The sequence below is a fragment of the Ochotona curzoniae genome, unplaced genomic scaffold (genome assembly GCF_017591425.1).
Source record: "Ochotona curzoniae isolate NIBS_2020 unplaced genomic scaffold, NIBS_Ocur_1.0 contig_66, whole genome shotgun sequence".
NCBI classification, from domain to species: domain Eukaryota; kingdom Metazoa; phylum Chordata; class Mammalia; order Lagomorpha; family Ochotonidae; genus Ochotona; species Ochotona curzoniae.
This window is the reverse complement of record NW_024466512.1, coordinates 15456000-15469017: the sequence shown is the minus strand read 5'-3', so window position 1 is coordinate 15469017 and position 13018 is coordinate 15456000. Positions and strand designations below refer to the sequence as shown.

The 13018-nt window shown below is 41.5% G+C and overlaps 1 protein-coding gene across 2 annotated transcripts in view; it reads left to right on the top strand.

Annotated features, from left to right (window-relative positions):
- The window catches only part of ADD3 (adducin 3), a 128284-nt gene extending 124601 nt beyond the window's left edge, over nt 1-3683 (top strand). The window contains exons 14-15 of one of the 2 annotated variants that reach the window (XM_040992136.1): nt 826-921; nt 1521-3683. In XM_040992136.1, coding sequence (XP_040848070.1) covers nt 826-921; nt 1521-1813 — 389 coding nt within the window. In that variant the 3' untranslated portion in view covers nt 1814-3683. The remainder of the gene's footprint in view (nt 1-825; nt 922-1520) is intronic. The other variant, XM_040992137.1, reaches the window with a different exon arrangement.
- Nucleotides 3684-13018: the final 9335 nt, after the last annotated feature.

Genomic DNA, 13018 nt, shown 5'->3' with positions numbered 1-13018 from the left:
AACCATCAAGAAAAAGATTTTTTGTCCGTATTAGATATTGTATCATGTGTTGTTTTGTTAGCTATTTTATAATAAGATCTATAAGATCATGTGATCGTTTTGTTCACTGAAGGAGGAGTTTTTTTTTTAATCAGTTTGTTAGCGCTTTTGTCAAAAGTGAGTTATCTGAACTCAGTGCAGTCGTACTAAACATTTTAGGTGATGTTTTATTGAACTTGTTTATCCTTATGTAAGGTTGGGAGCTTTGCTTTTTAGGTTTTGTAAAATGTCCCTCTTTAATCTCTTATTTTTTGAAAGCCTAACGATGCCAGGTAATAAATATTGCACTCTAGAGCCATCACACTTTACATGTAGCTTTGTAAGTAGTTTGTTTCACGTTCATTATGACCTTTTGATTTGGCTCTCTAATTCTGCTGTGACAGGAATCACTAACTGGATATTGTTCACCAAGTCAGCCAAGCATTCAGCCTCATTAATATAGCTTCATTGCCAAAGGTTCATAGTTCCTTTTGTCTGGCTGTTTAGTATATTTTGGTTTTTTGAAACCAGCAAAAGCTAAATGTATATGTATATTATTTGCCTGAGCTGCCAGTGGCTATGCTTCTTTTGTATCCTTATGTGTAAAATTACTATTTGCAGCCAGAAACTTTAACTCATTAACCCCCATTAATGCTTAAACGGAGAACTAGTAGCATGTTTAGCTTGTTGCTGAAGAATTTATCATCTCTGTATATGCAGGCATTTGATATTTACACTAATCCTCCTGAAATCTTACGCTTCCTTGTTTTGTTTTGCATGGCTTTTAACTAAACTCTTATTCAACAGATGCTGAGCAGGATTTACTCTCAGATGACGCTTCATCTGTTTCACAAATTCAGTCTCAAACTCAGTCACCGCAAAATGTCCCTGAGAAATTAGAAGGTATCAATTCACTGAGTTAGCGTTGAGCCCTTGAACCCACTCCCCACCCCCCGCCCACCTTACCCCACTCCCTGCCCCATCATGTGCTTTCATGCAAGGAAACTGAACCTCCTGTCACAGTAAGTTTGCTGTTGATTTACGTAGATCTCTCAGTAATTTTATGATTGTTCTTACATAAGATGCTACCTGTGCTCAATATTATTTTAATTTACCTTAATAGGGAATTTGGCAACCCATAGTTTCTAAGAATTTGTGGAAGAAAATTGATTTATCACGTCATTCAATCAGCAGCATGAAATCCTTTTCTATTTTCATTGCTAAATAACTCCAAAACTAAAGAAAAATCATGGTGTCTTCCTCATTTATTCTGACTTAATTTACAGTGAAATTATATTGTGAAACTGGAATCATGTCGTTTTTAATTTTTGGTTGTAATGAGTTCTTTCCCTTTATATATTTAAAAGAATTAGCTTCGTGGTAATAAATCCTTAGTTCATTAAAATAGAATTTGATCTTCACTGAAGTAAAAATAATGCCTTCACGCATTGCTGAGGCATTTCAGTATTGTACAATAACCCTGAAACCCTCCTGTTTTCTAGAAAACCATGAGCTGTTTTCTAAGAGCTTCATGTCCATGGAAGTGCCAGTCATGGTGGTAAACGGCAAGGATGACATGCATGAAGTTGACGAGGAGCTTGCTAAGCGAGTGAGTAGATTAACCACAAGCACGACCATAGAGAACATCGAGATTACCATTAAGTCTCCAGAAAAAATTGAGGAAGTCCTCTCACCTGATGGCTCACCGTCAAAATCGCCATCCAAGAAAAAGAAGAAATTCCGCACTCCTTCTTTTCTGAAAAAGAACAAAAAAAAGGAGAAAATGGAAGCCTGAGTGGAGTTTTTCAAATAATTATTGTTATCACAATGTGACATTGCACATTCAAATACCATGCTTAAGTTGATTATTAATATGCAGTGGTAGGTCAAACTGGGGGTGTGTAGCAAACTGGAATTGATGAACTGGAAAAAAAATTGTACTTAAAAAAGTATGAAAATAGTTTTCAAATCCATGTCTCATTTTATATGTCCAGAATGGCCTTCGATTTTTAAACAGTTGCCAGTTGTAATTAGCCCTGCCCTCAAGAAGTATTCCCGTAGTTCAGCACTGTGTCTGTTTGAATTATTTCAGGCCTTCTGTCGGAAGGAAAGTACCAGTGAGCAGATGAGAACCTTGATTTCTCAACACCTGCTTCATGTGGTAATCAGGTTATTCTTTATCAGGATTACTGTCTTTTAGTTCCCATTGTTTCAATGGGCATTAACAGGATGCTTTAAAAGCTTCTAAGACAAGATGCTGTAGCATTAGTGTACACTGGCACATAATTAATTTTTTTGAAGTTTTAAGAAAAAGTTCATTTGGGATTTTATCCAAAATTTCCTCACCAGAAGTAACTTTGTTTGCCAAAAAAAGGTCATTTTAGTAAACTAATTTTTGAAAACTTGCTTTTTTATTAATTTAGGAAGCCCCTAATTTTTCAATAAAGGGGATTTTGTACACATAACATGGATTATTTAGTTTAACTCTGGCAAAAAACAATTTTTGTATGTTGAAATGTTTGTATACCATTCAGCATAAAACTGTCATAAGCATATTAGCAAATCATTTAACAGTAGAGCATATTTGAGACTGCTTGGTACTGAATGTACTTAAATATAATTCAAGAATCCAGGGACTTGGTATCAGAAGGTGATTAGAGCATATAAAAATTTATCTAGATTCTTATTTGAATCTTATAGTGTATTTTTTTGTTACTAATGATGAATGGAGAAAATCTTATAAAGTAGCCGAATGAGAAGCGAAAGGGGAGTGAAACATCAGAGGAACTGAGGATAGGATGGGAGAGTGTCAGTCTGATAATGACCCGTAGAGTGGGAAACATGTCTCACAATTTGAAAGTGTGCTTTTCTTTCAAAATCAGTGTCTCTGGGTTGATATTTTAATTGTAAAAAGGCCAATTCCTTGTAACTTGCATATCCTTAGAGGGAAGCACTAGAAATGACTCTAACCCCACCAGTGAAAAAGCTGCCACTTCTTGATTGAAAAAAAAATTTTTTTAACCTTTCGTTTAACTTTTTTTTAATGTAAATACAAATGTAAACCTATACTTAATAGAATTTGCCCCTCTCACCCAAGTGGTATCACAAATCAGTGTAAAATTAGTGATTCAGAATGGTCAGTGGGTACAAATGATCCCAGGTGGTTGGAGGTGAGCTGGCATGCAGGGGATTACATTGGCTGCAGTGCTGGGGCTGGTTCTGTCAGATTGTGCGTGCACAACGTCCCAGAGCTGAGATGGTCTGCAGGTGTCTCTCTGGATCTCAGTAACTACTGGATCAGTGTTCTGTTCTTTTAGTGGAAACTTTCAGTTGCTTAATTCTATTTGAAGATTATTTTTTTTTGTTCTACATCATTTATGTTGTATTACAACGTATGTAGAAACAGTAACCTGTGAACTATGCTTTTCCATACTTTTAAAAAATATATATATATATCTAAATGAATGCAATGTGCATAAATATTTTTTAAACACAACAGTAAAACTATTGCACCTTTCGCTAATGCCTCTATTTACTTGCTTTGGCATAATGAATGAGCCAATGAACCTGTGTCCTGTGGAAAAATGTATAAATGTTATCTGATATTGCTCTTAGATGTAATACTAATTAATGTTAAATCACAAATAAACAGTATTTTAAATATATGGATTTGGGATCATGTCTTTTCCTTTCAAAAATAGTTACTTATCCTATTTAATTTTACACATCAGTGAAACTTTTATTAAGATTGATATATCTGAACAAAAAATGTTTTGAGAAACATTTTGAAGTGGATTAAAAATTAATTTTATAAGTTTTCTTGTTTCAACTTGTAGTGGGGCAATATTTTCTAAGATATGTTTTTTGTCTTAATAATATAGAGTGCTTTAGGATTCTGATCGTTTAAATTCTGCTCCAATCTATCAGTGTTGAAGAGATGCTACTGAGTATATAGATAATTTCTGTCTTGTTTACTTATTGTACAAATAGCAATGTGTAACAGCAAAAAAAAAAAAATAGCACAAAGAATTGGAAATAGTTTACAGACTACCACATTGACCTAAATGTTCATTCCCTTTCATCTCTTGTCCAATTATATGTATATTTTCTATATCCTGATAGTCATTATGTGAATATAATTTTTATTCAGGGCTGCTTTTCTATTTAACAAAGAATAACTCATTATAAAGTTCAAATTACTCATAAATAATTTTTTAAAAATTTGCAACAGGCAAATTCATGATGAGGGTTCTGACTAATCAAAGTCTTTACTGTAATTAGCCATTAGAAAAATGAAGGGCTTAGGTAGAGAAGACATGGTCTTGGGCATATGTGATTATTACCTGGGCTTGTAAATAACCCTGTGCTGAGAAATTGCTGTTTCAGAAAGATGCTCTTTTTAGGATTTCCTTCCATAAAGCAACAAAAGCAATTATCCTCTGCTCTCTCTCTCTCAACAGTAAATAGATTGAAATAGATTTTTCTTCTATTGAATAAGTATTTTCATTAATCAACGCATAGAGAACCAAGCAGATTAAATTGTGACAGCATTGGTTTTCTTTAGCATTAGCTGTTTTTCTTTTCTTTTCTTTTCTTTTTTTTTTTTTTGCCACAGGCAGAAAGTGTACATCTGGCTCTTTTTTAAACTCAAGGATGATGTCTAGATTGTATCTCATGTAGAAGTCTCAGTCTCTGCCGAACTGGGATTTTAAAAAGCACGCTCTGCTTTTTGTCACTAGAGGGCGGAATACACCCAGCAATCCACTGTGTCCTGTCCCTGTCCCCTGCTTCCTTTTTGTTAGTCTGCAGACACCATGTCTGTTGTGAAATACCCAGAATTTGGAAGAGAAGACATATCCCCTTGTTGTTTACCACTCTTTTCACCAGATTGTTCTTGGCGTTAACTGTGTCAGGTCCCCTTTCGCTAATGAAGTTATCATCTGCAGCAAGCACAATGCTCATAGAGAACAGAAGACAAGAGTTTTGAGGTGTGATTTCAGAAAGATAGGTGATGACGCTCAGGGTAGTTTGCTCATCTGTGAACACATTCAGTAGTTGGCTTTTGGAGAAGATAATTGATAGCACCTCTTTTTTTTTTTTAATAACTTGCATGTACCAAAGTGATGCTGATTTAACTCATTTGACCTTTCTAGCATCCCAATGGAGAAGTTGGCATTATCCCATTTTACAGGTAGTGAAAATATGGCTTGTGGAAGATGAAAAGGAGGTGCAGACACATTGTGAGCCAGTCTCTGGGTGGCTCCAGATGACGTTCTTGTGGCTTTCTTTTGAACAAGAGGCATCCCTTTGTTTACACAGTAAGTCCAGCCATGAAACTAGTATTTTTCTTACAGGTAAATTTGGGATAAAATGCTGCCTTGATTTGGAAGGCTTCTCTTCCCTAACAAAACACTTCAAGAAATGAAGAAACTGATAAGTACATGAGCAAAGGATAGGATAACCTATGGAAACAGCATCCTTTAAAATCAAGAGCCAGCTCTTGAGTCTTCTGAAAAGAACAGGGTGTCAATACCTTTGCTAAAGATGTGGGGAAAAACCCTTTCTCTTTCCTTTTCTTCTTCTTGATTTGCAACATTGCAAGAAGGAGCGAGTTGTAAGGAAAGCTGTTTTCTTTGTGCTGGTGTTTTCTAAGATGCATCGGGAGGAAGCTGAAGTGGAAGCAGGCCGACCAGGCAGCAGGCTCACGGGCAGACCACAGTGCCCACCCTAGAAAGTAGCTCTGGAGGCAGCTCGCTCCACTTAACAGGAATGTGCTACAGGTACTTCTAATTTTATAAGTGTAGAGATCAGCTGTCTTGGAGAAAAGCCTGGAGATAAGTCTTTTGTGGAACTTTTAATACTTGAAGTTTGAATCTAATTCGGTGAGTTGCATTTCTAAGAGATGACCATTAGGGGGAAACATTGGGTCCAATATTCAGTTTTAGTTAATTGAAGGAATTTCAAAATATTGACAAGCTTGGATTTAGAATATCCTGATTATACATTCTAGGTTCAATCTAGAGCTGAGAAAAGTCCATAGATGTATAATTAGCCTTTCATTACATTACTTAAAGCCCAGTGATGTTGTCAGTCATTCAGAGAGCTTGCACTGATGTGATACAGCTCACGAGGGTAAACCAGGAGATGAGCAGAGCTATTCGAAGTCTGCATGTCCTGCTTTTCCACTATGTCAGAGATGCTGATTAGCTTACTGGCAGAATCTGTGATAGTTTAAATGACAAACTGGCACATTTTATTGAAAGTTCTTTGAAAGAACTAAAGACAGGTGGATCTTCCATCTGCTGGCTCACTCTCAAAGCCATCCAGGTCTTGTGTGGCTGGCAGGGATTCATGTGCTTGGCATCATCGTTGGCTGCCTTCCCAGACACATTGGCAGGAAGCAGAATGAGAAGCAGAGCAGTTGGCGCTCAAATCAGCACTCACGTGAGGCGTGGATATCCCTAGTGGCCAGCCTCGTGCCGTCTTTCACACATTCAAATGTTCTGTAGCAAAAATATTTGTGTTAGCAGAGGTATACGTATATCCAGCCCACAGTTATTTGAAAGGCCTGCATGAGCCCTGGTTGGATAGGTTCTAGTGCAGAAGTTGTAAAGATTACTAGGCCTGCTTTTGTTTCTAGATTATATTTCCTCACAGACTGCTCTTAGGTTTTATCATTCTCCACGATCACCTTTGACCTTGCTTGTGATGGTATGAAGATCTCTGACTTTTGGTCTTAGGTAACGCCTGTCACTAGGCAGAATACTAGTTCATTGGCACACTCCATGTCCAAAATTAATAACACATATTAATCTGATTTGGACTGCACAGAAGAGTATGAAATACCTGAAAAACCACTCTAGATTTGCTAAAATGTCTTTGAAATGACAAGAGTCTGTGTATGATACAAGCCAGTGACACCCAATAGGTGGGCTGACTGACAAGATTTGATCTCCTTTTGACCGGTTTGTGTTAAACTCTGCCTCTCACAAAGCTGGTAAACTTCTGAGCCCACAGAGCAGCAGTATGAAATAACTGAATTTCTTCCAGTCATGTCCCCTCAGGTTGATGTGTAGACTTGAAATTTTCAAGAAAAACCTTGACTTCCACAAACCAGTGTAACAGATATCCTAACAGATGGGGATGGAATTGGGGAAGTGGCACAACCACGCACTGCAGGAGTTGAGAGTAGATTCTTGGGTGGATTTCCCTCTGGTCCTCTTAAGATCTCTTTTCACTGTTTTAAAAAAACACAGTGATTCTCCCCTCGTGGACCTGCTGCTGACCCATTTCTGTCCTTCCTGAAAACCTTCTCTTTCATGACCAACTCAACTGTTTTCTCCAGAAACAGTGGGTCTGACGATCCTCGCCTGGCGGAAGCAGTTGTTGCACTCTGCAGCTCACCCCTTTCCTGTTGGGTAATGCTTCACCGGTTAGACTGCAGTGGTGACTGGGCTGCTAGACTTTGACTTCAGAATAGATGACCTCCTTGCTTTTATGAGAGAACATGTAGATACAACTTGTTGGCAGGCACGGGCAAACTCTCCCAAAGGTGGACTAGCAAGCTAAGGTTAAATATTACTTCCCGCCTGGTTTCTGTTTTGGAAATGTTGACTTCAGTTGTCTCAACTGAAATAAAAATCATTTGAAGCTGTGATAGTCAAGAACGTATCCCAGATATGATCTGTTATTTTGAGGTGCTAAGGATATGGGAGACTCTAGGAAGTTGTGGTATAGAAAGACTGTTAGATTAGTTTAAAATATATTATGTGGTTAAGTAAGATCTTTCATTTTTTAAATGGCCTCTAAGTTGTCATATTTTACAACCATGTCTATGAAAGGGTTTTGTATGTCAGTATGGTCTTGTGCCTCTATTTTGACCTTGAGGTTAACATTGAGCAAGAGAGCATACGCATGTGCTTGCCAAAGTCAAGCTGAGCATGGCTCAGTTAGCGCAGAAGAACAGGGCAGACTGGGTGGGGCAAGCTCTGGAATCCTGCCCACTCCCTGAGCCAAGTCACGTGTTCAGGGGAAAGCCTGAGCTGAAGAAGTTAGGAAGTCCAGCCCAGCAGGTAAAACCTGGAACCTGGAGGATGTAGCAATCAGCCCAAAGCTAAGTTTGGGAAAGTGGTCCACACCAGAGAAGCAAAAGCCCTGACCAAGATCCGGAAACAAGAAAGCAGGAGTGGTCGCATGCTGTTGGATGTGTCTGAGCCACAGGCACGGCTTCAAGGGCAGGGCCTCTGCTTCCTGCCAGGCAATGGCGAGATGAAGGCAGAACTGTGAGCTTAAGAAGTCTCAGCAGTTCAAGACAAGTTCTCAGATATGAGGAAGATGACAGTGGGATCCTGTCCTCAAAGCTGAGGTACGGGAACCAGGCAGTGCTCAGCCACGACAAGGTCCCTGCTAACCTGTGACAAGCTGGCCTTGATTCTGAGTGAACTTCAGAGCCAGAAACTAGAGCTTGCTCTATTCCTGCAGTCTCCTCAGAACTGACCCTCGGGTTGGCAGCCAGGTGAGCCAGTCAAATGACCCAGCTGTTGTGAGGATCCCTGTGGAGACAGGGCAGGGCTCTGCTTAGCTCTTCACCATGAAAGCAGGCTCATGTGCTAATGAGACACAGCGAGAGAGCAGGAGGCTGAGGAGAGGGTCATTCTTAACGCTGGAACTACCTGGAAGGAGTAGCTAGCATGAGCAAGGACAAGTGCACTGCCTGCAGGTGGCTACATGTTCCTGGTGTACAACTTTCCATATTTGGAGGCACAGTTTGACCATGGCAAAGTTTAACTTCCATGATGGCTATGAGCACCTGCTGGGCATCCCTAGGGAGAGAAGAATCAAAGACAGTTGTCTGTTTGCTCTCTCTCCTAGCAAAGATGTGCTACAATGCTATTCAACCCAGCTTTGATTACATGTGGCTGGTCCTCCATAAGGCTCTGGTTTAGGGAGCACCCTCTTGCTGCTGTCTCGTCATACCTGCCCAGTTAGGAATCTCAGCCCACCCCTGCAACCAGCTACTTGAGAGAAGTGTTTTCTCGGAGCGCTATCTGTGGGAGCTCACATTCGTGTTGAGCATCTGGAGGACCCAGTTGCTGTGCGAATTGTCCCTCCACCCCTGACTCCTGCAGTTACCCATCAAATGCCTGGCGCTGTACGTAACAAGCACAGGTCAGCACCATCTGCCCCAACCTGGCTCCCCAAATGCTCTGGGAAGTCTTCCCCTGGCCCCGTTGGCAGAGGATGACTCCGTTCACAACAAAACTTCTTTATCAAACTCCAGTAACACTTGGGAGCCACTGTGATCTGGGTGCGCCTGGAGCCGTAATTGACGATGATCTGTGTCTTTTCCGGGATTATGAGCCCTGAGATAGCAAGGACTGCACCTTGTCAATCCTCTTGTCCTTCACTATGTTGACCAAAAATAGATGCTACGTTCTTGTTGCCCATTACGGGCAATGCTGTTCATGTTGATGAACATGTTCACGTTGTGTTCTGGTCACAGCGAGATGTCCTTGAACTAGTGCAAGTCGAGAAGTGCCCTGGGGTGGAAACCCTCCTGGAAGCCACCATGACCTGTACGGCAGGTCATAGCTACCCAGTCTATCCAGTGCTTATTTCCTATTTTAATTACATTATCTCATTTGATCCTCAGTTTTATAGCACAGGATTATTTCCACTGAAGGGAAACAGACTTGAAGAACATGACCATTTTTTTTTTTAGAGATATATTTTTATTGGAAAGGCAGAGATACAGAGAGTAGGAGATACAGAGAAAAAGATCTTCCACCTACTGGTTCACTCCCCAAGCGGCCTCATTGACCAGAGCTGATCCGATCTCAGGAGAGCTGAATGGGAAGTGGGGCCGCCAGGATTAGAATTGTTGGCCATGTAGGATCCTGGTACATGCAAGGTGAGGACTTTAGCCACTATGCTACTGAGCCAGACCCCCTAATTATAGTTGTTGTAAACATCTTTTATCATAATATTATGCCAACTTCTATCAGTGAAAGCAGCCTTCAGTTAAATGAACAATTGGTGAATATATAATAAACAATACATGAATGGAAAACCACACTTCTTATCAGGATGTGATAACATATCAGGGTCCTGAAATATTTTACTTCTTTTATTTTATTGAAGAAAGGGAGAGACAGAGAACACAAGAGGAGAGTGAGAGAGAAGAAAAACAGTGTTGTGTTGATTTATTCTCCAGAAGCCCTCAACAGCTGGGACTGGCACAAGCCGAAGTCAAGAAACTGGACTGAATCCAGTTCTTCCACATGGGTGGCAGAGATCCAAGCACTTGAGTCATCGCCTGCTTGCTGCCTTCCACAGTGTACCTTTGCGGGAGGCCCGATGTGGAGCCAGGACCTGCAACTGCACGCGGATGTGGGTTAAGGACACCCCAAGAAGTGACTTCAGGGCTACACCCAACAGCTATCCCTGTATATATTTTGTTCACATACCTGTAGCAAGCATTTGCAAGACCAGCACTACCTGCTGTCTTGTGTACCTCCCCAAAGTGACCCTTGGTTACCTCACCAAAAGTACATCATATGCTTGCAGATTTGGGTTAATGAATGCTAGTGAACACTTCAGGCAATTTGGCTTGGGATAAACTTCTCCCTCATTCCTTACTTAGAAGAAGGCACTTGGGCCGTGAGACAGATTGGGGAAGGCTTTGCAAGAAGGCTGCCTTCAGTAAAGAATTTGGAGAGCTGGAGTTTGAATTCTGGATTTACCATACACTAGGTACTGAAATGGCCCATGTTTGGCCTAGCATGGTAGCCTAATGGCCAAAGTCCTCACCTTGCATGTGCCAAGATCCCAGTTCTAATCCTGGCTGCCTCACTTCCCATCCAGCACCCTGCCTGTAGCCTGGGAAAGCAGTAAAGGATGGCCCAAAGCCTTGGAACCCTGCACTTGTTTGAGAGAAGAGGCTCCTGGCTCCTGGCTCCTGGCTCCTGGCTTCTGGCTCCTGGCTTCTGGCTCCTGGCGTCAGATTGGCTCAGCTCCAGCCATTGCAGCCACTTGGGGAGTGAACCAGAGGATAGAAGATCTTCCTCTCTATCTCTCCTCCTCTCTGTATATCTGACGTTGCAATAAAAATAAATAAATATTTTTTTTAAAATAGAATTGAAGCCAGCACTGTGATACAGCACATTGGACCACTTCCTGTAGTGCCAGTATATGGATACTGGTTCCAGTCCTGGATACTCCACTCTCAATTCAGCTCCCTGCTCATGTGCCTTGGAAGTCAGCAAAGGGCATTCCAAGCCCTTGGGCCCCTGCACACATGTAGCAAGCCCAGGAGAAATTCCTAGCTCTTAGTTTAAGCCTAGCCCAGCACTGGCTAATGTGGCCATTTAGAGAGTAAAGCAGCAGATGGAAAATTTCCATTTCTCTATTTCTCCTTTTTATCCTAACTCTGTCTTCAAAAAACAGTGGGTTTTTTTTTTAAAGTAGAATTCACTAAGTACCAAGCACTTTTCATTAAAAAATTATGCTTTTAAAACCATTTTGTTAATCTCTTTTTAAAAATATTTTTGTTAAGAAAAGATTTATTTGAAATAAATCATTGCAAAAAAGAGGGAGGCAAGGCAGAGAGAGAGACTCTATCTCTCATCCCCAAATGGTCACAATGGTCAGGGCTGGCCCAGGTTGAAGCCAGAAGCCTGACGCTCGATCTGGGTCTCTTCTGTGGCTGGAGAGCCTTCTTGCACTGCTTTTCCAGGGCAACAGCAGGGAGCTGGGTCAAGGATGAGCAGCTGGGATTCAAACCAGCACACACAGGATGCTGCTTTTGGAGGCAGCAGTTTAAGCCACCATGCTACAACACCAACTACTTTAAATGCCTAAATGTGTTGCAACAAACCCTTCAGCTTGGTTATACATCATTGTGTCCTATTTTCTAGATGAGAAAACCTAAGTTGCTCAATGAGTGACAAAGTTGGTACTCCAACCGTGCAGTTAAACCTAGGAGTCTGTGCTTCCACTGGCTGTGAGTCAGGGATTCCTACACTCCTGTGCAGCATCTTCAACTCACCATGGATCGCTAGGGACGAGCATCAGTTAACTGAGCCATTGCAATGGGTTTCGGTGTCCTTTTCCACTCAGTTGATCCTTGGTTCTGCATTTTGCTGTTAAATTAGTATAGTAATTGTATTACAGGTAATTCTGATGATCAAACTTACACAAGGTCACAGCAGATACAATGCTTGGCAGGGGCCACCTGGTGCTGCGATTGTTGGCATCAGTGTTTTGCTGGGGTCTCCTTGGTCTGCTAGAACAGAGTACATATTGGGACAAAGAAGAAATAATTGCTGGCCTGTGCCAGCAGTATTTGGAATGCTATTGTTCTCATTCTTCCTAGTATTTCTTGCACTACTGTCACCCAGTTTTCAGTCTTCAAAAAAGGAGGACAGAACACAAATAATGAACAGGTAACATCATTGCCCCATCCCACTAGGAAACCCCACTGGGGAGCATCGTTTGTACCTTAGGAAGGTGAGAGATGAGAGGGTTGCCGTGGTGATGCCTCAGAGCAGTGCCTTCCAGATGAGAGGGGCGTGCCCAGACCCCAGGCAACTCCTGGGAGAATCCTGCAGGAACGTGGCAGGCATGGTGCTTGGCTCTGCACAGGGCAAGCAGCCCCGTCTTGGACCCTCACTGGCAAGGACTGACTGCATTCGCTCTCTCTGCCCCATCACACAGTGGGTCACTCACCCACAGGCTTCGTGGCCCCACCTGCTTCCCAGGAGCCTCTGGAGCAGACTTGGAAAAGGCAGGTTCATGTCAGTCCTGGACTGAGCACAACATGCTGGAGACCGATATACTCTTTCAGAAACATCCGTACGTGCCCGTAGTATGATGGCTGAGGATGCTGGGGGCAAGCAAGCCAAAGATGGCAGACGCAGAATGCACACTTCTTTATACAGCATAAGCACCTGCTTTGAAAATTAGAAATTAGACCTATTCGACATTCCTAAAAGACAAGGAA